The sequence below is a fragment of the Meriones unguiculatus genome, chromosome 7 (assembly GCF_030254825.1).
Source record: "Meriones unguiculatus strain TT.TT164.6M chromosome 7, Bangor_MerUng_6.1, whole genome shotgun sequence".
In the NCBI taxonomy this organism is placed as follows: Eukaryota; Metazoa; Chordata; class Mammalia; order Rodentia; family Muridae; genus Meriones; species Meriones unguiculatus.
The window spans coordinates 19,097,851-19,125,705 of NC_083355.1; the positions used below are offsets into that span (position 1 = coordinate 19,097,851).

At 56.5% G+C, this 27,855-nt stretch overlaps 2 protein-coding genes and 1 long non-coding RNA gene across 5 annotated transcripts; 1 reads left to right on the plus strand and 2 right to left on the minus strand.

Annotated features, from left to right (window-relative positions):
- Window positions 1-997: 997 nt before the first annotated feature.
- Window positions 998-4,428, minus strand: LOC132655121 (uncharacterized). Its single transcript, XR_009592759.1, has 4 exons — window positions 4,334-4,428; window positions 3,901-3,955; window positions 2,445-3,770; window positions 998-1,651 (listed from the first exon to the last, which is right to left on the minus strand). It is a non-coding gene; the product is annotated as an uncharacterized LOC132655121 (long non-coding RNA).
- Fam171a2 (family with sequence similarity 171 member A2) lies at window positions 3,196-12,864 on the plus strand. 2 transcript variants are annotated; one of them, XM_021642758.2, is made up of 8 exons: window positions 3,196-3,329; window positions 6,572-6,799; window positions 7,030-7,122; window positions 9,705-9,863; window positions 9,947-10,126; window positions 10,223-10,339; window positions 10,445-10,571; window positions 10,903-12,864. In XM_021642758.2, exons 1-8 carry the CDS (start codon window positions 3,212-3,214, stop codon window positions 12,353-12,355), a joined length of 2,475 nt encoding a protein of 824 aa, XP_021498433.1. In that variant the 5' UTR covers window positions 3,196-3,211; the 3' UTR covers window positions 12,356-12,864. The 2 variants fall into 2 exon arrangements, with proteins under 2 accessions (XP_021498433.1, XP_060242603.1); XM_060386620.1 differs by having other exon boundaries at window positions 10,466-10,571.
- A 65-nt stretch (window positions 12,865-12,929) lies between these two features.
- Grn (granulin precursor) lies at window positions 12,930-19,061 on the minus strand. 2 transcript variants are annotated; one of them, XM_021642771.2, is made up of 13 exons: window positions 18,919-19,061; window positions 16,545-16,689; window positions 16,304-16,429; window positions 16,093-16,177; window positions 15,613-15,722; window positions 15,378-15,513; window positions 15,178-15,287; window positions 14,886-15,009; window positions 14,581-14,708; window positions 14,246-14,491; window positions 13,823-14,056; window positions 13,510-13,734; window positions 12,930-13,417 (listed from the first exon to the last, which is right to left on the minus strand). In XM_021642771.2, the coding sequence occupies exons 1-13, from the start codon at window positions 18,948-18,950 to the stop codon at window positions 13,280-13,282; spliced, it is 1,839 nt and encodes a 612-aa protein (XP_021498446.1). In that variant the 5' UTR covers window positions 18,951-19,061; the 3' UTR covers window positions 12,930-13,279. The 2 variants fall into 2 exon arrangements, with proteins under 2 accessions (XP_021498446.1, XP_021498445.2); XM_021642770.2 differs by having other exon boundaries at window positions 18,876-19,016.
- Window positions 19,062-27,855: the final 8,794 nt, after the last annotated feature.

Consider the following 27,855-nt stretch of genomic DNA (forward strand, 5'->3'; position numbering starts at 1 on the left):
AGAGCTAGCCTCTATCCCATGGAATCTACACTCAAGAAGATGAATGAAGCAAACCAAAAAATAAGAGTGTAGTCCCTGGTGGCCGGGGCTGTGAATGAAAATAGAGGGAAGAGGCCAGGTTTATAATCCCAGGCATCCTGGAGGTAGAGGCAGGAGGATCACAAGCTCACAGAGTGTGTTCTAGGGACAGCTTGGGAAGCTTGTTTTGAGATGCTGTGTCAAAAAGTAACCATATACATAAATATATAAATGTAGAATATATATATATATATCCATATGTATATATATGGCTAGAGACGTAGTTCTATTTGTAGGGTATTTACCTAGTACACAGGAAAAGGAAGCCCTAGTCGGGTTCAGTCAGTGAGTGACACTGTGTGAACCAGGACTGGTAGAACATGCCTGTTCTACTGGAACTCATGAGCTGGAGAGAGTAGAATCCAAGGTATGAGTGAGTTTGAGAGGTTGAGGCCGCAGTCTAAGCTACATTAGATTCTGTTCCAAAAAGAAGGGCTTTGAATGTATGACCAAACTGGCTGGTTTTGTATATCACCTTGACACAAGCTAGGAGGAAGCACCCCTCCATGGGCTCTGCATCAGCTCCTGTCTCCAGGTTCTGGTCTTGTTTGAGTACCTGTCCTGTCTTCCTCCAGTGATGGACGGTGATCTAGAAGTATGAGCCAAATAACCTTGTCCTCCCCAACTTGCTGTTTGGTCATGGTGTTTTTTGTTTTTTTTTTATGTATACAATGTCCTGCCTACATGTATGCCTGCATGCCAGAAGAGGGCACCAGATCTCATTTTAGATGGCTGTGAGCCACCATGTGGTTGCTGGGAACTGAACTCAGGACCTTTGGAAGAGCAGCCAGTGCTCTTAACCTCTGAGCCATCTCTCCAGCCCGGTCATGGTGTTTTGATCCCTGACTAAGGCAATGCCTTTTCCCAGCATACTACCCCACTCCCATTCTTTCCTAATAAAGGCCATTATTTCTACCACATTGAAAAAAAAGAAAGAAAAAGAAAGAAAGCGGGGTGCAGTGATGCACTCCCAGCACTGAGGGAGGTAGATAGAGGCAGGCAAATCTCAGTGAGTTTGAGGCCAGCCTGGTCTACAAATCGAATCCAGGATGGCCAAGAAGAGTACACAGAAAAACACTGACTCAAAAACAAAACAAAACAAACAAAAAGAAAGCTGAGACATAGTTCAATGGAAGAGCCTAGTATGTTTCAAGATCCTAAGTACAATCTACTGTATTGAGGGTGGGGAGAAAAACAGAGAAAGAGGAGGGGAATGGGGTGAGGAGAAGGGAGAAGAGAGAAGAGGGGGAAATGGGAGGAGAGAAGAGGACGGAGGAGAGGAGGAGCTGGTGGAGTCCAAAGCTCCCAAAGGGGAGTCAGGTAGTCGGGGATCTGAGGAACGAAGGAGCCTCACGGCTGCATGAGGCAAAGCGTTCAGAAAAGAAAGTTCTGCCAGCGACAAGGGAACAAGTTCTGGCAAGGAAGGGACACTGTGGCTGTGGAGGGGAGGGCGTCCCTAGGGTACTGGTCTGTTGGAGCGGGAGGGGAGGCAGGTGAGCCGACACTGAGTTTGATGCGACCTCTCCCAAGGGCTGAGACTCCATTGTACCCCAGAGGGGTTAAATAGTAAATTCTGAAAACAAAACAAAACAAAACAGTGATTTGACAGCCATGCATGGCAAGTTCCAGAACAGGTTTCCACTTGGCTGACTGTGACTGTTTAAGTAAAGATTAAGCTGTGGTCATTGAACACCCCCCAGATTTCCTCCCAAGTCAGTCATTGGGACTCAGCAGCCCAGACCACCTATCTTGAGCCAGCAAAGCACTTGGCGTTTGTGAGGGGAAATGTGAGCCGGGCTGTAGTGGCTGAGATTTACACCTGAGTGATTTCGATAAAACTGAGGGGGCGGCTAGGAGGGGGGCATCTATCAGGAGTCCCCTGAGTGGAGGGGGCAGCCGCCTCTCTGCCCCATGGAGGACCCCTGGCTTCGGCGGTCAGAGCGGCGATGCCATGGGCAGGAGAAGCAGATTCGAGGCAGCCCCGACAGATTGTAGAGTTGGGCCGAGACCAACAAGATGAAATTCACCAGGGCTGAGTGCTAAAGCCTGTGCTTTAGGTTCCAAAAAAATTGGTTACATAAGCACAGGGCTGGGGAACACAGCTACATGGAAATTTCTATGAAAAAGGAGGGGACGCGTGCACTCCCCTCTATTCTCCGCCAGCTATGCCAGGGTCTGAGGGGTGTGTGTGTGTGTGTGTGTGTGTGCGCGAGGGGTGGTGATGAGTTCAAGGACAGTTTAGGCCCCATAGTGAGACACTGCCAAAAAGGAGGAGGAAGAGAGAAACAGATGGGAGGGAGAGGGGGAGGGGAAGGAAAGAAGGAAAAGAGGAAGTAAAGAGTGAAGGAAGGGAGGGAGGGAAAGACCTGGTGAGTCTGCCTCTTCTGTAGAGAGAACTGCTGTGTCGTCTCTCGTCTCCCTCGGGAAGCTCTCTTGGGTCCTCTCTTGGGTAGCAGGTTGTGCTGAAGAGGCGGCAGAAGCGGGAAGATAGCCACGAGTTCGAGGCCAGTCTGAGTTTCAGACCATCCTGTTTGAGACAAGATGGACTGGAAGGCTGTGAGAAACTTGTCTTGCCTAGCCTGGTTTTGAATGGGAGGCGTGAGGAAGAGAGAGGCTAGAAGCCACCACAGATCAGCTTTCCAACGTTGGAGGCTGCAGCCTCCTTAGCACTTCCGACCTTTCCCTGTGGGAAAAGAGTCTCTCTGTCTCTCTTTAAGTACAACCCTTAGGAGTAAGCAATACCCCTCCACACATACACACACACACACACACACACGCACTATTTTATACCACATCTCAAGAGCTCTCGAACCCCAACCCGGTTATTACCCCTAATCGCTGCACCCCATTGCTGTTTGGAGCCTTGAGTTGGAGGGTGGGGGCCGCCGGGTGGGCTGCAGGCTGAGCCGGGCCGCGAGGGGGCGGTGCCCGCAGGCCCGCCGTGCCGGGAGCCGTCGGCAGGGGGCGCTGGCGGCCGCTCCGGGCGGAGACAATCGCGCCGAGCGGGCGCCGCAGCCGGAGCGGGAGCCCAAGCCCGAGCCGCGCGGAGCGGTGCAGAGCTGGGGCTGAGCGGGGCCGGCCGAGCGGGGCCGGGCGGCAGCGATGGACCGCTAGGGCCCGGCCGAGCCCCGCGATGCCGCCGCCGAGTGGCCCCGGTGTCTTCGCGCGGCTGCTGCCGCTGCTGGGGCTGCTGCTCGGCGGCGCCTCCCGGGCTCCCGGCAAGTCTCCGCCGGAGCCCCCCAGCCCGCAGGGTGAGTCTCGGCCGCGAGGGTCGGCGATCGTGGGCCTGCGCCCCGGGATCGGCGGCCACCGCTGGCCCCTCTTCATGGTGCTAGCGACTTGGGGTGCATCCTGCTCTAGGGATTGGGGGGGGAGGCGGCCTGAGATCGGTGCTTCTGGGGGAGAGATTGGGGGGACTGTTTGCTGTGGGGGTCTTGGGGAGGCACAATGGGGAAGGCGAGGGTCTCCAGGCTCGGCGCTGCCGCCTCCTCCGACTTGTTTTTCTCCCTCCTGGTCCGCGAGGCGCTGCAGCCAGGGCTATTGTCTGCGGAAGACACCCGCCCAGGGGCGGGCTGGGGCGGGCGCCGGCTCCGCAGCCCCCCGCAGGTCCCTAGCTGCGACCCAGGCTGGGTGGGGGCGCAGGCATCGGCTGCCACCCTGGGCCGGACGGGGGCTGGGAGCTTAGAGCTGGGCTGCAAGGGGGGGGGAGGGGAGAGGGGGAGTGGGTGAGGCTGTGGGCGGGATTGACTGCTCCAACGGGGTTTTCACCCGGGAGCCTGACAGCTTCCAGCCAGCCCCCCGGGTTTAGATTTTGGGGCTCACCGAATAAACACTGATCAGCTCATGCTGGAGGGAGGGGCTGCGGTTGGAGGGGGGCCTGAGAAAAGGGGTAATTGTGATTCCCAGCCCAAGGCGCATGGCAGGGCTGTGGTCGCGGAGCGATGCTGAGCTGGCTGGCTAGCTGTGGGCAGTACCAGCTGAGAGGGCAGGTGTCTGGGTCCTCGTCCAACCCGTCTCTTGCTACTACTCTCCTCTACCAGCTTCCAGATCTCCCCGTCTTCATTTCGCTTACCAATCCCCCCCCGCCCACACACACAAGGACCCTGACCCTCCTAACGCCTTAACCTGGCCCAGATGGGTGTGTGAGGTGGGGGTAGGGGCAGCCCCTGCGGTCGGAACCGGAGACCCTGACTCCACAGCTCACTCCTGGGTGCTCTGGGCCTCCATCCTCCCCATCCCTGCTCCCCTCTCCCACCTTTCAGGTTCCTGCGCCACCTCGACGCTTCTGCTGTTCCTTCCCCTGCCTGTGACTCCATCCTGAAACAGTGCTCCTCGCTCCTTACACCGCCACCCCCACCCCCCACACCAGAAGCTGGCAGGAAAGGCGCGCGGGTGGGGTGGGGGGGTGGTCTGGTTGAGGGAAGTAGGGTCCGGATGAAGGGAGGAGGTCGGATTTCCTCCTGGAATGAGGCAGGGCTACAGCGGAGAGGCGTAGATACTGTATGGAGCGTCAGGCTTTGAGGGTGGAGAGGGGTCTTCCTGTGCCTCAGTCTCCCCCCCGGTTCCCCAGAGAAGAGGCCCAAGCTTCTTAGGAAGCTCCTCCCACAAAGCTCTGCACCCCAGGGGAGGGAGGGCCCAGGGAATTAGCTGGAATAGAGCCAGGATAAGGGGCTCTCTCTCAGGCAGCTGGCTGGGAGCCCGGGCTGTCGGGAGGAGGGGAAACAGTCTGCGAGGCACCTGCCCCACCTCCCAGCTTGGCACCGGTGCCCCTTCGGGCCTCACCTGCCCACCTCTGTTTTGCTACCCCAGGCCCCTCTTCTCCTGAGGCTTTGGCCCTTGAGCCCAAAGGCCTCCCTCAGACTCCCGGATTCCCCCTGTTCCCAGCTGCTCTCCCCAGCTGTTCCTAGCCTAGGAGAGGGCTGGGAGCAGTCAAGCCCTCTTTAGCTTCTCAAAATTCCTACTGGGGCAGGAGGCTGCCACTCCTTGAAGAATCAGAGTGGGAGTGGGCAGAGTGGGTGTCCCGCCCTGAAGAGCTAGGCCCTGGCCTAGCCCGGAGAGGGAGGTGGGCTCCGGGAACAGCTGGATGGGATGCCAGGGGCAGGCGTGGCATTTTCTCGTTGGACGCCTGAGCTGAGACACCTGTCCCTTTTGAGCGTCAGGCTCCGTGAAAGCCCTTCTTGAGGCCCTGTGGCTGTCCACGCCCCCTCCCCCTTGCCCCTCCCGCGCTCAGCTCCAGACTCCTTCCCTACTTGGGATTTCCCCCCCCAGCACCCAGTGGATTTCTCCAGTTGCCTCCTGTGCGTCTGACCCCCTCTGTCTCCGACACTCCTTAGGAAGGCACGGGGCGGGGCATGGTCTTGAGGGAGAAGCTGGTGCTGAGTGGAAAGGCTTAGACGGCAGAGGCAGACTTTGTGGGCAGACTTTGTGGGATCCCGTGAGAGTACTTCAGGTTCCCATTACCCCATGCAAGCTCGGAGCACCTCCCCTTCAGGGCCAGCACGGTCAGGTTACCCTGGAGGTGGAGGTCATAGACAGCCAGGGAATCTGGAAGTTTCCTGCTTCCGGTCCCCTGTACACACACACACACACACACACACACACACCAGTTTCCCCTTGGGCCTGGGTCTGCTTCCCAAGTAGCCCTTCCTCTTTAGGGCCCCAGCTCCCTTGTCCTATCTCCTGGGAGGAATGAGGGCGTTGTCATGGTGACTGACAGCATAGACTGTAGCTGACCAGCCATAGACCTGAGGGGAGGGATCAAGATACTCCTTTTGGCCTCAGTAGCTGAGGCAGGTCCCTAAATTGGAAAGGAAACAGCTTTTGGGAAGGATCCTGGAAAGAGGGCAAGTGAGAAAGAGAACAGGTTTCTTAGGGTCTTGATTTTTCTTTTTTTTTTTCTTTCCTAAGAACTCAAATGCGGACCTAGCTTCCAGTCTTCCTCTAAGTTACTTGATTTTGCCTTCTCTCCCTCTCCACCGCACTCTCCCCTGACTCCTTCGCTCTTGGCCTGTCTTCTCTCCGTAGACAAGGGTCTGCTGGGGTCAACTGGCTACCGACCGATTTATTATATTCTAGGCTATTAGGTTTGGAGCTCAGATTTCTCACTCAACTGTAGCGCAATAACTTAGCTCCTTCTAAGCCTCACTTCCTTTATCTCTAAAATGGGCCGAGGACAGCTTTTAGCAAATATAGCATTTTGTGGCCTGTGACATGTATTATTTCATGAACCGGGTAAGAATGGGGGACGGGGAGGATGCTGTCATTTGTAAAGATGACATCACCCCTCACAGACATTGCCTGAGTTTGGAAGTGTGAAAGCGTGCATGGGCTAGAGCTGGTGAAACGGGATAACTCTCCCTCCCCCTCTGCTGGCTTTGGCAGAGAGCACAACCCGCCGACAGAGGGCCTGGATTTGATCCCCAGCCCCACGCTGGAGTCAGCCCCCAAAACCTCTCTCTCCCAACCTCACTCTCCTCACCCCATCTTCCTGCAGAGATCCTGATCAAGGTTCAGGTCTATGTGAGCGGCGAGCTGGTGCCCCTGGCCCGGGCCTCAGTAGACGTGTTTGGGAACCGTACTCTGCTGGCTGCTGGAACCACGGACTCCGAGGGCGTGGCCACCCTGCCCCTCAGTTACCGCCTGGGCACCTGGGTGTTGGTCACTGCCGCCCGCCCGGGTTTCCTCACCAACTCCGTGCCGTGGCGTGTGGACAAGCTCCCACGTGAGTGCAGGGGCAGGTGGAAAGTGGTGGGGGTGGGGGCGGGGCAGGACAGCAGCTGACCCACCATCAGCCCCTTCCCAAAATAGTCCTTGGGGGTGGAAGGGGGCAGCTTCCCAGCAGCTGCTGCCCGGGCTGGGGCATACAGAAGGGGCTGCGGGAAGATAAAGCCGCAGATAAACGGGCACCTAGGGAACGCTTCTAGAGCTGACGCCCCCCCCCCCTTCTTGCAGTCTACGCCTCCGTCAGCCTCTACCTGCTCCCAGAGCGGCCTGCCACCCTCATCCTCTATGAGGACCTTGTGCACATCCTCCTAGGCTCTCCAGGTAAGCGCCGCCCTGCCCTGCCTTCCTGAATCCTCCCGCTTCCTTGACCTATATGCAGAAAGCTCTCCTTCTTCACGCCGTAGCTGGGTGTCCTGGGGCAAGCCACTTAACCTCTCCGAAACGTACTTCATGCACGTATAAGATGTGGAAGGGTAATACTTCATCAACTTAAAGTAAAAAAAAAAAACAAAAAAAAATGCATCAAATGTGCTAAGAGGAAAAAAAAACAAACAAACAAACTAGGTCTTCAATAAATACTTACAGTTTATTTGGGGGCGTTTGTGATTTCTATTCTCCCCGATCCCCACCTCCCTGACCTGGTTACCTTCAGTGGACCTCCATGTATTTGTTGTGCATCTACTGGGTGCCTGGCTGTTCTGAGGCCCTGAGGGGTCCTCGTAGCAACTGGACAGCTATCCAGCGGCCTGGAGCGCGGTCCCTGTGCCTTCAATCTCAGCTCATACTCTGCATCTGCTCTGTGCCAAGTGGAGGGCCGGTGCTGGGGCACGGGGGTGAGGAGGAACAAACCCTTAGCCTGCCTTGTGGTCATGGTCCACTGCAAATCCGGGAGGGTCAGGGAGCGGAAGGCTGCGTGGACTGGGAGTAGAGGGCAAGCGTCCGGCTAGAGAGGGCGTTGGGTGGAGCTGGCAGGCGGCGGTAGGGGCAGTGAGGGCCCAGTGCTCTTTCTGGACTGGTGTGTAGTATAAAGATGTTTGACGCATAGCAACGAGCCACAGAGCCACAGTGTGGTTTGGAGCGGAACGACCCCTCCCCCCGGTTTAAGTCCTGACTGAGTCCTTAGTGGCAAACTGATTGGCTGCCATCTTCATTTGGCTGATGCCACATCAGACTCTGAAATGCCAAATGGATCTTTGGTGCCCCAGTGCTCGGTGCCCTCTCACGGCTTCCACAGCTCTTGGTATGAGGCGCTGAGCTCTTCAGAGGGCTGGCAGTGCCCTCCAGGACGCAGCAGCCTCCACCCCACTGTGGCCTGTGACCTCTGGGCCTTTCTCCTGCATGTCCAGGGATGCAGTTCCCACTTTCTCCCTTACCCTGCAGGACCCCACCGGGTGGGCCAGGCTCCCCACATTTCAAAATACAGCAGGACAGACTTGTGTGGAGGGGTGCGGGTGTGGGGTGACAGGGCCAGGCTCCAGGATGGTAGCCCTGGTGTGTTGCTCAAGTTCTGGTTCCATTTCTGCATTACAAGATGGAGTTGATACCTCAGGGGCCGTTAGGCTAATTAAGGGGGTTGCTATACATAGCCGAGCCGCTTAGGACAGCATCCAGGATATTTTGAAGCTTAATAAATGTTACCTATGACCACACTGGATTGGAATTCTGTTTATATGTCTGTTCCCTCAGCTCCCCGCCACACACACAGAGGACTGTAAGCTAATGTGTGTCTATCTAAATGGAGATGATTTGAGGCTGGAGAGATGGTTCAGTGTTTAAGAGCATTTGTTGCTTTTCCAAGTCCTTGGGTCCAATCGGATTCCCAGCACCCTTGTGGCGCTTCACAGACCGACTTGTCCTGGGGAATCTGACGCCCTCTTCTGGCCTCTAAGATAACCACACATGTGTGGTGCACAGACACACACAGAGATATAACACGCTTATGTATAAAAATAAAGGAAAAATTATTTTTAAAAGATAAATTCAGGTCTTTGGCCACTTTTCCTTTTTTTTTTTTCTTTGAGTTTTGAGACCAGATCTCAGAAGTCTGCAGTTCCAAGTTCGGGGCCTGACACTCCAGATCCTGCCATAGACTCTTCTCTGTGTGCTGCCATCACACATGTGTGCCAACAGGCCAGGCTCCCTCGCCACATGAAGTGGGCAATAAGTGGATAACACAGACCAAACCCTTCTTTTCCATGGTAGCAGAAGGTTCTAGAGAAACTGTAGAGAACAGCACATCCAGCTTGGGGCGTGCCTTTGATCCCGGCACTCAGAGGCAGGCATGTCTCTGTGAGTTCTGGGACAACCAGAGCTACAGAGTGAGGCCCTGTCTCCAGGAAACAAAAACCAACAAAATGTGAAGAAGAAGAAAGAACACTAGTCCGCGAGCATGAAGTCAGGGAGTTTTCCCTTAGTTCTGCATCCCAGTGCCTAATGTAGTACCTGCCACTCAGAAGACATTGCTAGCTCAGGACCTGACTGTCATTACTGTGTGTGTGTGTGTGTGTGTGCGCGCGCGCTAAGTGTATTTCTGTGTACTGTGTGCAGAAGAGGGTATTGGGTCCCCTGGAACTAGAGTTACAGGCGGTTGTGAGCTGCCATGTAGGTGCTGGCAACAGAACCCAGGGCGTCTGAGTAAGTAGTAACCTCCTAAACCTCTGTGCCTTCCTCCCCTTCGGCCCCAATTCGCTCATCGTTGTATAGATTTATAAGAAAAGAGAGAGAGAGTAATTTTCGGAAGGTCACATGGTCACCAGGACCACATCCCTTTAAGTCAACAATCTGTGGCTACTCAGTTCTCTATCGGCCTTTTCGATTAGCCTAACCCACTGGTTCTCTTTTCTGGATACACACTTTCTGCCTCGGTCCGGGTTAGGCTCCCACAGTGCCCGCCTTCCATCTAGGTGCCCGCTCCCAGCCCTGGGCGCAGTTCCAGCGCAGAGCCGCCCGCCTGCCCGTCAGCTCCACCTACAGCCAGCTCTGGGCCTCGCTCACGCCTGCCAGCACCCAGCAGGAAATGCGGGCCTTCCCTGCCTTCCTGGGCACTGAGGCCTCCGGCTCAGGTAGGCCACGTGCTGAACACAGAGGGGAGACTGTTTCCTTCCTCAGGGACCTGGCCCTTCGCATCAGTGTCCTCTTCCCCCAGGCAATGGTTCCTGGCTGGAGCTGATACCCTTGGCTGCTGTGAGTGTGCACCTGCTGACAGGCAATGGGACAGAGGTGCCACTCTCGGGCCCCATTCACCTGTCCCTGCCCGTGCCCTCAGAACCTCGGGCCCTTGCTGTGGGCACCAGCATTCCAGCCTGGAGGTTTGACCCCAAGAGTGGTAAGCGTGACGGGCAGGGTGCAAGTGTTGGGGAGGGAACTCGGGGCTTGGGCTGGCGGAACACTGAGTTTGATGAACTCCTCCGGCCTCTCCCAGGGCTGTGGGTCCGCAATGGCACTGGCGTGATTAGGAAGGAAGGCCGACAGCTCTACTGGACTTTCGTCTCTCCACAGCTGGGGTACTGGGTAGCTGCCATGGCCTCCCCTACATCTGGTGAGACTGGTGGGGCAGTGGGGGAGAGGCGGGCGGTGGGAGGGGGGCCAGGGGAGCTCGGGCCTCGCGAAGGGCGAGGGCACCCTAAGCCCATGCCTGGCACAGGGCTGGTTACCATCACCTCAGGCATCCAGGACATCGGCACCTACCATACAATCTTCCTGTTGACCATCCTGGCGGCCCTGGCCCTGCTGGTGCTCATTCTGCTGTGTCTACTCATCTATTACTGCCGGTGAGTGCTCCTGGGGCCCGCCCCGCCTGCCTCCTCTCACCGGACCCCTGCTGCTGTGCTCTGCACAATTCTGACCCTCAGGAAAGAACGGCAATGCAAGAGCTAAGACTCGAGAGACTGGTGGCTTTAGAGAAAGGGGTGACAGATAGCTACATCTTTCTACAAACAGCGTCCAGGCCGTCATCTATTGCCCCCCCTTCCCCATCTCTCTTGACCGTTCCCGACATCCTCTAGTCACCTCTAGTCATCCCCTGTGTTGGCATCTGTGGGGGTTACAGAGATCCCCTTGCTTTCGGCATTCCCGAGGTCCCGTCTCTTCCCTCCTCTCCAGGAGACGCTGCTTGAAGCCAAGACAACAGCACCGCAAGCTGCAGCTCTCCGGCCCCTCGGACAACAAACGTGATCAGGCTACGTCGATGTCTCAACTCCATCTCATCTGCGGGGGACCCCTGGAGCCGACGTCGTCCGGAGACCCCGAGGCCCCGCCCCCGGGCTCCCTCCACTCGGCCTTCTCCAGCTCGCGCGACCTAGCATCCTCCCGGGATGACTTCTTCCGTGCCAAACCGCGCTCCGCCAGCCGGCCGGCCGCCGAGCCTCCCGGCGCCCGCAGCGGCGAGGGTGGTGGAGGGCTCAAGAGCGCCCGCTCCGTCGAGGGTCCCGCGGGGCTGGAGCCCAGCCTGGACGAATACCGGCGGGGTCCGGCGGGGGCGGCCGCCTTCCTGCACGAGCCTCCCTCGCCGCCGCCGTCCTTCGACCACTACTTGGGCCACAAGGGGGCGGCCGAGAGCAAGACCCCCGACTTCCTGCTGTCGCAGTCCGTGGACCAGCTGGCGCGGCCGCCGTCCCTGAGCCAGCCGGGCCAGCTCATCTTCTGCGGTTCCATCGACCACCTCAAGGACACCGTGTACCGCAACGTCATGCCCACCCTGGTGATCCCCGCACACTACGTGCGCCTGGGCGGCGAGGCGGGGGCCGCGGGAGTGGGCGACGAGGCCACCCCGCCGGAGGGCCCGGCCGCCGGCGCCGCACGCCCCTTCCCTCAGCCCGACCCCCAGCGCCCTCTGCTGCAGGGCCACGCGGGGGCGGGCGGCGACGGCGGGGGCGGCGAGGGCTGGGGCGGCGGGCGCTCGGCCCCGGTCAGCGGCTCGGTCACCATCCCGGTGCTGTTCAACGAGTCCACCATGGCGCAGCTCAACGGCGAGCTGCAGGCGCTGACCGAGAAGAAGCTGCTGGAACTGGGCGTGAAGCCTCACCCGCGCGCCTGGTTCGTGTCCCTGGACGGCCGCTCCAACTCGCAAGTGCGCCACTCCTACATCGACCTGCAGGCGGGCGGCGGGGGCCGCAGCACGGACGCCAGCCTGGACTCCGGCGTCGACGTGCACGAGGCCCGGCCCGCGCGCCGCCGGCCCCCGAGGGAGGAGCGGGAGCGCGCGCCGCCGCCCGCGCCGCCGCCGCCGCCCGCGCCCCCGCGCCTGGCGCTCAGCGAGGACACGGAGCCCAGCAGCAGCGAGAGCCGCACGGGCCTCTGCTCGCCCGAGGACAACTCGCTAACGCCCCTGCTGGACGAGGTGGTGGCGCCCGAGGGCCGGGCCGCCACGGTACCCCGGGGTCGGGGCCGCAGCCGTGGGGACAGTTCCCGCAGCAGCGCCAGCGAGCTGCGGCGCGACTCGCTCACCAGCCCGGAGGACGAGCTGGGGGCGGAGGTGGGCGACGAGGCCGGCGACAAGAAGAGCCCGTGGCAGCGGCGAGAGGAGCGGCCGCTGATGGTGTTCAACGTCAAGTAGCGAGGCCCCGGGGGTGGGGGTGGGGTGGGGGTCTGCCGGCTGCCCCCCTCCCGCCCAGTGCGGGTTCCCGGAGCGCGCGTGCGCCCCGGGGAGCGCTGCGGCAGCGACGCGCGCGTGCGCCCTTAGCCGGTAGAAGGGCTCTGGGGCCTGCTGAGCTCATCGGTGGTCTGTGCAGGGCGAGTGTCTTGGGAAGGGACCCAGGATCGGCCTCCGAGCAGGGGGAGGTGGGAGGGGTCCAGCCCCCCACCCCCCCGTGGAAGGGGCTGGGGAGGAGGGCCGGGGTGGGGGAGCAGTGCCTGTATACACATGGATCTATTGCGGGAAGGGCAGAGGGGCGACCCGGCCTCAGCTGCTAGGGTGAGGGCTGGGAAGGGAGGGGCAGTCTCTGTGGAGCCGTGGGGAGGGGAGGGGTGCTGCTTGGATGTCACAGGGCTGGTGGCTGGGGCGGTCCTGGGGGTAATGTGATGGTGACTCTGGACAACAAAAAAATACAAAGCTGGTGAGGTTAATGCCTGTCACGTGTGTGTTTCCATGGGGTGTGTTGTTGCCGGCGCACCAAATCAGACACAGCTCGTAAAGTGTACAAACTTTATTGGAGCACACACAAACACGCGCGAGCACGCACACACACACACATACACACAAGCAAGCTCACACGATACCTGTGGGTCGGGAAGAGCACCTGGCCACAAGGTCCACAGAAATCGGAAGAAATGGCAGTTTGAAACGGGGGGGGGGGGGCCTTTTGCCACAGCCTTCTTTGCACAAAAGAAGGTCTTTCGCCTCCTACGGTGGCGGGGCGACTCGGAAGGAGTAGGTCAGGGGGACTCTAGGGAGAGAAGTGCTAGGGTGGCCTGAGTGGTGGATAACCCTCCGACAGGAGGGTCCCTAGGGCTGTGGAGTTCTTCAGTCTGTAGCCCTTCCTTACAGCAGTGGTCTTGGCGCTGGGTCCCTCAAAAACATGTCCCAGCGAGGGGCCTTCTTCCGAAGACACTTGGTTCCCTTGGCTGAACAGTGGAAGCCAAGGGGGCAACAGTGACGCCCATCTGCACAGCAGATGCCCTGGATGGCGGAGGGAGAGTGAGGATTGGACAAGGCCCAACTCAGCCCACGGCCGGCCAAGCCCAGCCCCAGAGTCGGGGATAAGCACTGACCTTGAGGTAGGGACAGCAGGCCCAGCCTCCTTGTCGATCTCTGCAGCAGGTCTGGTTGTTGTGACAGAAGTACCCCGCCCCGCACTGCACATCCCCGGCCTTGGGGCCGGAGGCCAGGTGTGTGGAAGCCTGGCCGGGGTGCACGTCCTTCTCGCAGGTCCTCGCCTTCACGTTGCAGGTGTACCCAGCTGGGCAGCAATGCTGCCGATCCTCACAGCACACGGCCTGGGGGGGGACAGGCTGCCATCACGCGCCTGTCCCGGGGACTCGGCTCCCTCCCCCCCCCCGGGGCGGCGGGCGGGCGGGCACTCACGTGGGGCAACTGGCAGCAGGCCCAGCCTCCCCTCAGGCTTGGGCAGCAGGTCTGTCCTACTGGGCAGCTGGTGTGCTGGTCACAACCGATATCTCTAATTTGGAACGGGGATGCCTGGCGGGCGGGCAGCCTCTCCAGGCCAGCCACCATGGTGTCCCCCTTCTGACAGTACCCCTCAGGGGTACAGGTGAAACCCTGGGGGCAGCAGTGTTGATGGTCTGAGCAGCAGACAGCCTAGGGGTGGGCAGAGAAGACTGTTCCACCAGAGGGACTGCGGGAGTCCGCCTCTCCTCAGAGCTCCTCCGGCTGGGGACAAATCGCAGCCCTGGGTGCCACCCCGGGCTAGGCAGAGTGAGAAAGAATGAGGCAACGGGCCTCTTGCCCCCGACCCCCGCCCTGCTTCGCCCCTCCCCATGGACCTACCTCCGGGATAGGACAACAGCCCCAGCCCCCAGAGCTGCGCCTGCAGCACGTATTGTCAGGAGGGCAGCTAGTGAAGTCATCACAGCGGACGTCACTCTTCAGAACTCGGGGGTCCGGCAGGCTGAGGGGGGGCGTGACCTTCTTCATCCAGGGTACCCGGAGGACTCCCATTTCGCAGGTCCCTGTCTCTGTGTGACAGAGAAACCCTGCCGGGCAGCAGTGGATATGATCCTTACAACACACAGCCTGAGGTGGACGGAGAGAGGCCAGTAAGAACTGGAGCCAAGCTGCTGCCCCCCTCTGCTTGGGCCCGTATGCCCACAGCTGGCAGGTACCTCGGCGAATGGACAGCAACCCCAGGCCCCGGTGCTGAGGCGGCAGCAGGTGTATCCGTCTGGGCAGCTCACCTCCGCGTCACACTTCACCTCCCTCACTGTGAGGTAGGCAGAAGCCATCGGAGGCACTGGAAGCCGGTGTGGAGAATGGAGCGTGGGGCTGTCTCAACCCACTGGCCAGGCCAGCATGGAGGGGCCACACCTACCAGGTCCCTCCACGCAGCCACCAACACCCACCCGCCCACCCGAAACCCATTCCAGAACTGAGCAGAGGCCCTCTTTCCAGAGCCAGCCGGTCCCTGTACCTGGGTATCCGGGCAGCTTGGTCAGGAGGTCCGTGCTGTTGCCCTTGGACAGGCACTTACTCTGAATCAGGTCACATACAGTGTCCTCTGGGCAGCAATGCAGGTGGTCGGCGCAGCAGATGGCCTAGGTTGGGACAAGCGTGGTCGCTGGTGAGCATGGGAGCAAGCCAGGCTGATGACGGACATTGCTCCGATTCCCCACTAGGGGGCAGCATGCGCCTTGAGGCTCCCAGCGAACAGCCCACGGGAGGACCCTTTGCAAGGATGTGTCCCGGCCCAGCCCTTCACTCACATTGGGCATCGGACAGCAACCGTACTTCCCCGAGGGCAGCTCACAGCAGGTAGAGTCATCAGGGCACTGGGTCTGTGCATCCGGGCACACCACGGAAAACGACAAAGCCACTGAAAGAGGAACGGGGTGTGAGGGACGGGCTGCCGGGATGGAGGGGAACTTCTTCCCCCTGCCGAGAGTTCCACTCCCCGCCTCCTCACCTGCCCTGTTGGCCCTTCGTGCGGGGAACTTCGCTAACAGGGGATGGGTGCCCGTGGGTGAAATGCATCGTGTGTGAACCAGGTCACAGGAGGCCCCGTGGGGACAGCAATGCACCCTGTCACTACAGCAAGAGGCCTGAGGAGAGAGAGACAGCCCTAAATCCATCTCCGTCAGCCCCAGCTCCCAGCTTTGTACCCGTCTCCGCTAGTCGCCACCATTTCCCCACGCCTGTACCTCCGGCATGGGGCAGCAGCCCCAGGAGCCATCAATCATAATGCAGCAGGTAGAGGAGTCCGGGCATTCGAACTGGCTACCGGGGCAAAGGACAGCACCCACGAGGTTATCTGCAGACGGGAGGATCCAGGATTGCACACATCCGGTCAGCAAAGATCACTCCAGGCAGCAGGAAGTCTAACGGTACCTCCGTGCCCCAAGCCACCCTTCCCGCCGCAAGATGGCCCCTACTGCAGAAGGGTGACAAAGGCACCCAGTGAAAGGGGGCTGACATGGAATCACTCCCGCATGGTCTCGCCATGTCCCACAACACCTCGTGTTCTGTACCCTCGTCTGTCCCCTTCTACTCCCAGAGGTGGCCCTCCGTTCAGGAACCAGGGCCACCCAAGCAGTTGGGTTCCTGGGCACCTCAGGTAGCAAAGGACGCCCACCCGCCTGTCGCTGCTCCCCGCCTGCCCCATCCCCCGTGCAGCACCACACCTGATCTTCGGGAGCAGGATTTCCCATCCGCGCTACAGAGGAAGCCTTGGGGGCAGCAGTGGCGGCTGTCACTACAAGATACACCCTACGGGACACGGAGAGGCCTGGGTGAGCAGGACCCTTTTGCCCGGGACTAGAAGAGTGATCAGGAAAGGGGTGGGCGCAGATCTTAATTTAAGCAGCCCCTTCCCCACGCCAATGGCGCCCTCACGTTAGGGAAGGCACAGCAACGGGAAGTCCCAGACACGGTGAGGACACAAGAGTAGTCCGGAGCACAGTGGCCGTGGTTCTGGCAGGAGCTGCTCAGGCGACGGCTCGGTATCGTAAGCAACATCTCCTGGAAAGAGAAGGTGACATAGACCAAAGGACCCGTGCCAGAGTTCGTCTGGCCAAAGCAAGGTAGCCAGCCCTTCAGAAGGCCCGGGCTGCCAGCGGGGGCGTGAGACACTCACCAGAATTGAGTTGCAACAGCTGTAGTTGGCTCCTCCCGGGTTCGGGCAGCAGGCGACAGGGCAGAATTGACCATCTGGACACTGTGTTCCAGCCACCAGCCCTGCCACTAAGGCCAGCCAGCTCGCCAGGATCCACATGGTCTGCCTGCAAATGCCAAGAAGAGTTTGGCAGCCATCTTAAGCCCAGGCCACCTCTTAGTCTAAGCCCCCCGAACTCCTCCATGCCCAGGCCAGGGCATGACGTGCCTCCTCCTCAACGAGTGAACAGGAAAGCATGGCGATGTTCCGCCCGAGTCAGCGTCCGACCCGTGCGCGCCACACACAGCTTGCACGCACTGTGAGCGTGAGCGCCGATGAGTGGGCACGTGAGTGCCGATCAGTTCTAAGTCCTCACACCTGCGACTCCAGGTGAGCGGAAGGGAGCAGAGTTGGCACCACCAGGGACAACACTAACTGGCAGGCAGAGGAGACGTCAGGAGCCACGGGAGGACAGCCAGCCCAGTGCTAAACTCCCACCCGAACCTTTTAAGGGCCTTGGGGGTGTGTGGGGGGGTGACTGATGAAACAGTCATCAGCCACGTGATCAGATGGGAACCCAAGAGGTTGAGAAAGTTGTGAAAACAGAAATACTGGGCTGCCTTCCCCACAGGCTAGCCACTGTGCGCCCACAACTGTCCCCTCCCCACCCGGGGGGACGGGGGGGGGGACAACAGAGGCTGGGCCAGCCTCGAAGCCAGCTTCATGACGAGCCTCCCCGACATCACCCGGGCCCTCTCGGGCTCATCAAACCTACCGCCCGCCCGTCTCTCCCTACTCAGAAATCGAAACTCAGCGGCCAGTGGGAAGACCTCGTCCCTAGACTGCTTCGCTGCCCCTGGGCCTCAGCGGGAGGAACTGAACCTCTCACTTCCCTAATTAGCCTTTTTTTCCCAGCTCAGCTGGCCTACCCGGCAACCCAGAATGACTATTTTATCTGAGGCAGCAAACCCAGCAATGCTCAAAGACCCTCTAGGGAGCCACTTCCTCTCCCCCTACTTTATTTCTCTGCAACGACTATGCAAATTGGTAGTTATAACATTACTTTCACTTTCCAAATTCACGCCCAAGTATCAGGTCAGGAAAAACAGATCCAGGAAATTGGACCTGGGTTGGTCCCCAACTGGTGTCCCTGGACACTGCCAGAGGTCCAAACAGAAGGGTGGAGGAGAGCGTTCCCGGCCGGGTGACTCATGCAGGGTAGAAACAGGTGGGTATGGGGGCTGCGTAGAGTCTGCACTTGGGTTTTAATCCTGGGAGTGCTGCCTGGATTGATTGCTGAGGGCCTCAGGGTTTGCTCCCCGTGTCCGACTCATCAATCTCTGTGTGATGGCCAACGGAAGGCAGGAAATCCCGCCCACGCACGCACGGCAGGCATGCCTTTGATCCCAGCATTTGGGAGGCTGAGGTAGGAGGACTGTAAGTTCCAGCCAACTTGGGCTGCAGGGTGAATCTGAGGCCAGCCTGGGCTAAAGAGAAGGATGTCTCCCCCCTACCCTTTCCTTCTCCAGGAAGGAAATGCCCTTTCCCCTAAATCAAACAGCATCCCGGGGGCCATCTCCTAGCCAGATTAGGACTGGGTGGGAGAGACCCAGTACCTCTCATAAGGGCTTAGGAGTGACGAGCCACAGGCCACCTCTACAGGGCACCCTGTTAACAGGCCAGGGAGGACAGGAACCTCTGAGGGCCCTCGCTCGGAAATCTTCCACTAGGTGGCACCCCCAACTCCGACTGTCAAGGGGAGATGGATTTCCCAAAAGGTGAGCCAATCCAGATGAGAAGGAGCAGAGAAAAGTGGCGGGGAGAGGCGGAAGTAAGCTCTCGCCCTCAAGAAAGGAAGTAAGGCTATCACAACTCAGGGATTCGGCCATCACGCCCAGGTCTTCTCTCAACCCATCGGAGCCCCGGGAACGATGGCGGGGGGTCCCCACACACGCTGCAAGCCGCCGCCGAGACCCCCTCGCAGCACCAGAAAGAGAGAAGAGCGCCGGGAACCGGAGACAGGTGGGAGGCACGGAAAGAAGCTGGCCCAAGAGTGGGGAGGTTCCTGCTCCGGAGAAAGGCCTGCAGCCTTCCGACACACTGGGCAAGAGGAGCCTCCCATTGGGGTCCTCAGGAACAACTGCTCCCACCCCTCCCAAAACAAAAGACACCCCCCCAAAAAAAAAAACAAAACAACCCAACAACCTCGTTAGTGCATCAGAACCCCCGGGGAGTTTCAAGAGGCAGGTCTCTTGTCTCTGAACTGAGACTCCACAGGACCCCCCAGTTGCACAGCGCACCCCCTGGCCAGACCTTTGGACAGCAGTCAGGGAGACGTTTGCCACGGGTCCTCTACCTGCGTCGGGGTCCGCTCTCCCGGGGAAGCATCTGGCGGTCAGCTCCTGGACTTGGGCTTGGCCGCGCAGTGGCCCGCCCACCTCAGTTTCCATTAGCCACGGGTCGGAGATCCAAGGCTTCCATTGGTTACTTGTCTGCGTAGAGGCGGGACTCTCCTGGAATGCTGTGTTTCTTTTCTACTCAAATCACAACCCTCCTCCCTTTCCTCTCTCTCCCCACACCCCATTTCTAGGGATCATGTGATTAGAGAATCATATGACACCATAGCCCGCCTCCCCCAAGGCAGCGCCTTGCTGGTTCGGTTGCTTTTCCCCCGGGTCCTGGAGGCGCCTGGCAGGGTGTTCTAGAGATGGGGCACCACGTGCCTGAGGCCGCCGGCAGTTAAAGAGAGCTGCCCCGAGGGCGCGCGTTCAAGGTCGTTTACCGGAGAGCATCCTTTTCTGGATCGCGACGTGTGTGCATTCTCTGTTTCTTCCCGCTAGGCAGCTAGGACTCGAAGCAAGTGGAAAGGTGGCTGTGAGGGTGAAGAGAAACAGTTTCCAGGTTTGAGAGGGGAGAGCGGCTTAGACCAGATCTAATGAAGGTTCAAGGGCGAGGCCAAGCACTGTAGATGTAGAGGAGGCACGACGAGATTGGCTCAGGGTAGCGGGGAGAAGAGGTTGAAGTCCAGCTTGATAGCTCTGCGTTGAGCTGAATCTGGACGAATTTTAAGAGGTTTTTGAGGCGGGACAGAGATACTTGAAGCGGGATGGGCAGTACAGCCTCCAGCAAGGGCCGAAAGCCACGCTCAAGGTAAGGGCATTGGGCGTGAGCTGAGAGTGTGGCGTGGACAGGCCGGTGGCTGTGGAGTGGAAGGGGCTTCCGTTGTGTCAGCTCTTCCCACCTTCGAGGAACTGTCACGGTGGGTGAATAGAGAAATTTCAGCAGTAGAACAGATTAGCCAGAAACAAGAGCCAGACTGCTGAGTGCCAAAGGGCCTGGGCCAGACAGAAATGGGTGGTTGAAAATGGGCCAAGAGGACAGGTTCTAGGAAAGCCCAAGGCCGGGCCTCAGAGGAAAAGCTGTGTTTGCTTTCAGAGTGTTAAGCTAGGTCCCGTAGGAGGGGCAGAGAGCTTGTCTGGGAGGCCAGCCAGGGCCATGGGGACAGCCATCCAAGAGCAGGACAGGTGGGCATCTTGCATAGAAAGGAGTGGCTGAGTTGTGGAATTCCGGGGTGGTGGGCTTCTTAACCCTGGAAGCCACAGGAACCCCAGAAAATGAGCGGGACTGATTTGGATTAGCTTAGTTCTGCACCCTGGCGGCATTCACACAGTGTGAGTGTTCCATGGCATTAATGAAGGTACCCCCAAAACAGACTATAGCTTGTGCTTCCACTGAGACATAGCCATGCTGGGGAGGATGAGGGAGGGGGTTTGCTTAACCGCCAGGGGTTGGAATCCAGAAACAGCTCTCTCTTTCTCCTCTCCTCTCTCTCTGAGTCAGGGTTCTGACTTGGTACTTAGCTGAGGATGGCCCCAGACTTCTCTCTCTGAGTCAGGGTTCTGACTTGGTACTTAGCTGAGGATGGCCCCAGACTTCTCATTTTCTGCCCCCACCTCCCAGGTCCTGGGATTGCAAGATCAAGTCGCGATGCTTGGTTTCTGTGGTGCTGGGATTAAACCTCAGGCCCTGTGCATGCTACCAACAGAGCTGCCTGGGAAGAAGAAAGAAAGAATGGGGGCGGGGGGGGGGCGCTAGCAAGCTCAGTAGGTAAAGTCAATTACCGCCAAACCTGGCAGCCTGAGCCAGATCCCTGTGACTCACATGGTGAAAAAGACTATGAATGGCTCCCAGAAACCGTCCTCTGACTTCTGCCCATAGCATGAGTGTGCCCACAGACTTCTGTACATGCCCACCCGAAATAAACAAAGATACACAAAACAGATCTATAGATTAATGGTACTCTTGCCTGCCATGAGAGGTTCTGGTTTCGACCTGAAGGAGGAAGGGAGAGAGAAAGAGGAAGAGGCTGGTGAATGTCAGAGGACAATTTTTTTTGCCAGGCAATCTCTCTGTCCAGCTTATTTGGCTTATGTTTTCATTCTTTTTCCACCTTTTCTATTGTGGTTTTTCGAGGCAGGGTTTCTCTGTGTAGCTCTGGCTCTCTGGATTCACTTTGTAGACTAGGCGGACCACACCCAACTTTGTTTTGTTTTTCAAGATAGATTTTTCTCTTTCTGTAGCCTTGGCCGTCCTGGACTTTCTTTATAGACCAGCCTGGCCTCCAACTCACAGAGATCCGCCTCTCCCTGACTCCCTGAGTGCTGGGATTAAAGACGTGCACCACCACACCTGGCTCATATATCTTGTTTTTAAGGCAGGGTCTCTCCTTGCTTTTGCCCCTGTGCTGTGTGCTTCATGCTACCTGGCCCTTAAGCTTCCAAATGATTTTCTTCAGTCTGCATCTCACTTTGCCATAGGAGATCAGCCTTTTAAATTGTTTTTACCTTTTATTTTAAGATGGAGTCTCCCTAACTTTCCCAGGCTAGCCTTGAGCTCACGGTGTAGCCCAGATAGGCCTTGGACATGGACTCTTCCTGCTTCATCTCCAGAGTAGCTGGGATTATAAACATGGACCAACAGGCTCTGCCTCACCCAGCCATTCCCCCCCAACACCACCACCTTTTATTGAGACAGGGTCTATCTGGCCTCAAACTCCCTCTGTATCCCAGACTGGCCTTGAACTTACTGACCTTGATCCTGGTGCCTAGATTTAGGTGCTGGGACTTGAGATTCCAGCCAAGGTATCCAGCTTGCCCTCTTTTCAGTGACTATTTTAGAACTTACATTGTTTTTGTAACCTTTGTAAAAAGATTTTTAAAAACCTTATATGTCTGTCTGTCTGTCTGTGTGCCTGCATGAATTTATATGCACCATGTATGTGCAGGAGCCTTTGGAGGACAGAGGGCACTGGATCCCCTGGAACTGGAGTTTTAGCCTGATGTGAGTGCAGCAAACCAAACTCCATCCTCTACAAGAGCAATGAGTGCTCCTAACAGCTGAGCTGCCTGTCTCTCTAGCCCTAGAACTTACACTGGTTTTGTAAGTGCTTGTGGAAAATGGAAAATTATATTCTGGGGTTACTAAAAACCCATTTATAATAAATCAAGTAGAATGGACTAGAAATACTGCTAAAGTGCAGAATTATTGGAGTGTTGTGTAACTGTTTCCCCTGAACTGAAACATCACCTCTTGGGGGTGGGGGAGGAAGAAAGCTCATAAGATTTGAGAAGTAAATAAACACAGACTGATGCCCAGGGAGAAAAGTCAACTTACAAGGCCCAGGAGACTCCCTAAAAGTCACAAGATTCACAGGGTTCCTCCCCAAGATCATGTCACCAGGGAGCTCTAGAGATACAGCTTTTCTGAGGTGTCTCTAATGCTGGGGTGGCCTTTTTGGTGATACAGCTGTCTCTGAGTCATCCCCACTCCCGAAAGTAACCCCATGAAACCCAGGTGTTCACTAAGCCAAAATGGGATGTTTTTGGTCCCACATCAGTGTCCTGTCAGGAGTGAAGAGCCATTTGTTGGAGTCTCCAATGTCATACAACATATGAAGAGAGTTCTTTAAAACGTGATGCATTTAACTTGGTGCTAGAGAACTCATGTACGGGTTCCAGGGAGCTCAGTTTCTGTGAAGGCACCCCTTGTGTCACACCAGAGCCTCATCCGGGTGCTTCTTCACCGTGTCAGTGAGCAGCCCGAGAGCAGCCCCTTGTGACTGTCGGCTCCACACATCCTCTGTGAGGACGGCTTCCCTTTCCAGGGGACACACAAGGGTTGGCAATTGCTGTTCGTCACAGCAGCTGGTCCCTCCGAGGCCTCAGTCGTTAACTGATGGACATCAGGGTTGTGTTGGCTCTTTTGAACAGCTCGGTTGTGAATATTTGTGTGTGTGTCCTGTTTGCAGTCCTCCTCCATAACAGTGAAATGTTGAGGCCCCATAGTAATTCTGTGTTGAACCCCTTGAGTGACTATCAGAATGTTTCTCAGATGTGGCTGTGCCATTTTGTATTCCCGCCAGCAACAAACATAGGAGGATTTCAATCTTCTTCGTCCTCACCAGCTTTTTTTTTTTTTTTTTCCCAAGACAGGTCTGACTGTGTCGGCTTCTGTCTTCCCTTCTGTAGACCAGCCTGGCCTCAAATTCAGAGATCTACCTGCCTCTGCCTCACATGTGCTGGGGTTAAAGAGACGTGGCCCGCTGCTCAGTTTTCCCTAATCCTTTGTTAAATCATCAGTCACCCAGAGAACCAGTAGACAGCCATTTTGGCCAGACTGGCTTGCCAGGAGGACCCTGCATTTTAAATCAGAGAAGCTGAAAGCTGAGAAAGGAATCTGGGCTTGGAGGTCATGACAGGCTACATCATCTGCAGGGTCCCTTTGTTTGAAAAGTATTTAAAAAAAAAAAAAACCTTCATGGCCAGGGGTGTAGTTACGGATAAAGTGCTTTTACAGTGTACGTGAAGAAGGCCATGGCTTCCATCCCCAGCGCAGAGGGGAAAATGGAGACTCAAGAAGCCTATAGGAGCCCAATGGGGGTGATGCATGCATTTGGTCCCAGCACCAGGGAGGCAGAGGCAAGTAGATCTCTGTGCATTTGATAGGAGCCTGGTCTCCACAGTGAGCTCCAGGACACAGGGCTGCATAGTAAGACTCTGACTCAAAAAAAAAAAAAAAAAAAAAAAAAAGATGCCTGTAGATGAGAATCAACCAAGCCCAGGGCTCTCGTCACTTCCTGTGAAGGTGGCCCTGCTTCAACCCAGAGCTTGTATGGACACTGTATATCTCCTGAACCCACCAAGCCTTGCCCTGAGTCTCAGTGAGCCTTTATTTCCTCCTCTGTGAAGTGAGGGGAGCCCTGGGGCCCAGTCTTCTTTTCAAGCTGACTTTCTGGAAACATCTTTCAGATTCCTGGTTTTCTTGCCCACCCCCACCCCCCCCACCATGGAAGATGGCTGACTACCTGACTCGGTCCACACAGGGGGTGCCTTGGGCTGTGACCTATCCTACCCCATGTGTCCCGGGGCCAGGGCTGGAAGGCAGCTGTTTGGGTGTCCCATGAAGAGGACAGGCGCCTGGTGAACCAAGGCAAGAACTGCTCATGACTATGACTCACTGAGGCAAGAGAGGCAGAGCCGTGGGTGGGAGGCTGCTTCTGTGTTTTCTCCAGCCTTAGCCTTTCTCAATTAAGCAGGTACAGCAAGTAAAAACACAAAAACCAAGCCAGGTGTGGCAGAGCACACCTTTGATCCCAACACTTAGGGAAGCAGAGGCAGGAGGAGCTCTGTGAGTTCAAGGGCAGCCTAGTTTACAAAGCAAGTTCAGGAGAGTCAGGGCTACACAGAGAAACCCTGTCTCAAAAAAACCGAAGGGGTTTTTCTCTTCAAAAACAAAATAAAAAACAAAACCAAACAAACAAACAAAAAACCACACACACACAAAACCACCAAACCTGTGAAACTTCAGTTTCAGATACACAATGAATACTTTTCAAGTGTGCCTCAAGAGCTACACAGGACAGGCTGCTGCTATTATTGCTTTGATTTTACTTTTGTGCATTTGACATAATTACACTAAAAGAAATTTACCTGTAGAGTTGGGTGTGGCAGCACATAGCTTTCATGCTAGCACTCAAGAAGGTAGAGGCAGGTAGAGCCCTGTGAGTCTAAGGCCAGCCTGGTCTCCCTAGTGAGTTCCAGTCCAGCTACGTTTTACATACATAGTGAGACCCTGTCTCAAAAAGCAAAGAGATGAATACAAAATCCAACTTAACTGGGCACTCTATATTTCATATGGCATGTCAACATTCTGGGGGGTGGGGAAACTTCCACTCTGGTATAGTCATGGTCCTTATATTGGGACAGAGCCTCACGGCCCTTACCTGGCCAAGCAGCTTTGAAGGCTGTCCTGGGCTGGCCTACAGGAAGCAGAGAGGAGGGGGTGTCACCTTATTGGGGACACCTACGCTTCCATCATCCAAAGCAGGATTATCCTGGAAGTGGTCTGGCCTCCGGGCATCCAGCTGGAAATGGTCAGGATGTGTTAATAACGACAGGACCCCATACACACACTAAGCAGGCACGTGATATGGAGCTAGCCACACCGGTACTATTTACAGATTCTGACCAGGCAAGTGTGTGTGTATGGGGGGGGGGGGAGCAGAAGCCACAAAAGGAAAGGCTGATCAATAGATTTCAGATGATGTAATGCCACAGAAACACAAGTGATGACAGGCTGGAAGGCAATGTCTGCAAATTCTGTAATACCCAGAATATAGAAGCAGAGTGCCCACCAGGAGAGAAAATGCGAGAGAACACACAGCAAAGGGTGGCGTGGTGGTTTACTGTGTGCGTCCCTCGATGTGCGTCTTGAAGGACATTAAGCTTAGGTCAGCGTGAGAGTGGGGCCTCCCCTACTCCGTGGAAGGCTGGAATCATTCAAAAAGAGGGGCCTGAATTTTTCCCTCTTCCATTAGCTTTCCCTGGTCTGGAGCCGCCCAGCCCACTCTAAAGATTTAAGAGGGGGACTGGAGATGTGTCTCAGAGGTAGAACACTTGCCCAGCATCCCCCGGCACTATTACATTTCTTTTTTAAAAGTTCAAAGGCCAGAGAGATGGTTCAGAGGGTTAATAGCTTGCTGAGCAAGGACTTAAGGCATGGCTGTGCACACCAGAGGTAGGGAAGGAGGGAGAGGAGACTGGTGTGCCTCTAATCCCAGTACTCAGAAGGCTGAGACAGGAGAATTGCTTCAAGTTCAGCGCCAGCCTGGACTACAAAGCCAACAAAGCGAGACCTTGTCTCGACCCCTGTCTCTTAAGATACAATGTGAACTCCTGGGACACATGAAGATCAAAAGTGAACAGAACCAGGCAAGGCTGTGCCAAATGCGCATGCTCGGAAGCAGCCTGCGTGGTTTAGTCCAAAAATTCGAGTAGGACAGCCCAAGCGTGGTGGTGCACGCCTTTAAAGTCAGCGCTCGGGAGACAGAGGCAGGCGGATCTCCGAGTTTGGGACCTGCCTACTCTACAGAATGAGTTCAGAACAGCCAGACACAGAGAAATTCAGTCTCGAACAGCAATTAGGAGGCTGAAGAGAGATGGTTCAACCAGCTTAGAGCTCCGGCTACCCCAGACTTCTGTTCCCAGGTCCTACATGGCAGCTCACAACTGTTTGTAGTTCCGGTTCCACAGAATCTGATGCCCTCTCTGGCTCCCATAGGAGTTGGTCACAGTGAGTATAGGCATACATGTAAAAAAAAATCCATAGCCACAAAATTAAGGGGGACGGGGGGAGGTGGGACTGAGATTCGCCTCCATCTCCAGAAGCCTCCCATGTGAGTAGTCTCTGTGAGAAAAGAAAATACTTGGGTGAGTTTCAAAACAAAAAAAAAACAAAGTTGGGCTGGTGAGATGGCTAAATGGTCAATGTTTTTGTTTTTGTTTTTTTATGACCTCCACACACATACACCATTGTGCTTGCGTGCTTTCACGTACACACACACAGTACATACATGCGAGATAAATAAAAGCTGAAGAGAGGAAAAGTGTGCTCTGGCTGGCTCCACTTTTGGGGACATGGATGAGGCTGAAAGCCTTGGTGAGGGCATTTACATGGTGGAGCCGTTCATTAGGACAGACAGAGGGTGTGGGACAGGGTGAGTGCAGATAAGATACGCCCTTCAAAAAGACCCTACCTGCTAATCCTTCTTTCAGCTATGATCCCATTTCTCTGTGTAGCCCTGGCTGTCCTGGAACTCGCTCTGTAGACCAGGCTGGCCTCTCATTCAGAGATCCGCCTGATTGCCTCCTAAAATGCTGGGATTAAAGGCGTGTAACGATGCTGTCCATCCATGTGGATTAGCTCTTGAGGAAGTTAGCACTCTCGACAAAGCTACCAACTAAGGACCGAGCCTTCCACACAGGAACCTCTTGTGGGGGAGGGAAGGACATGACAGATCCAAGCCCAACCTGACCCAGCTCCCCCGCAGGACTAACAGACAAAGCAAGCAGACGGAGAGGCTGTGTCCTTCCCAAGACCTCTGACCTTAAGTCCTGCAATACAGACAGACGGGTCCTGTTTAGGAAGAAAGGGTTGTCAGAACTGGGCTGGAGCTGGAGGTGAGGAGAGGCTTAGCAGCCAGGCTAGGGGCTGCCACAAAGGGGCTGTGGGATTATGGGCACTAAACGGAGTCAGGAGACCAATATTCCTGTCCCAGCATAAGCTGTCACCCCGGACAGCGAGAGCGGCAGTCATGTTTCCTTTTTACCCACGAATGCACCCGCCAAGCCTAGGTGGTGGACGGCTTGCTGGGGTGCGTGAACCCCTGGTTAGAACCCCAGGGGCACCCAAAGCTTCGCCCTTGTTCTTCCATTCCAGCAGGCCAGGGTCAAAGGAAAAGGCTCGACCCTTTCTCTAAAGCCTGGAGGTGAGCTGACCTCTCTCCCACCCCATGAGCCCATCCCTGCTCTGTCCTTAACCAGTTCGGTGACGTGGACTTCTCGGTCGGATCCTGAATGCTTTCAGGGTGCTGTCTAATTCGCAGGTGTCCGAGAGGCCTGAACATGTGAAGGAACCCAAGCAGTAATTTCTCAATCAGCCTCTTTCTCCATCACACCTTTGGTTGCAAGAATTTTCTTTTTAAGATTTATTTACTATGTATGCAGTGTTCTGCCTACCTATGTGCCTGCAGGCCACAGAGGGCACCAGATCTCATTATAGATGGTTGTGAGCCACCGTGTAATTGCTGGGGATTGAACTCAGGACCTCTGGAAGAGCAGCCAGTGCTCTTAACCTCTGAGCCATCTCTGCAGCCCAGCAAGAATTTTCATAAGCAAACGGCACTTATTTTTCATAAGCAAATGGACAGATTTTTCTGATTAAACGCTACAAACAG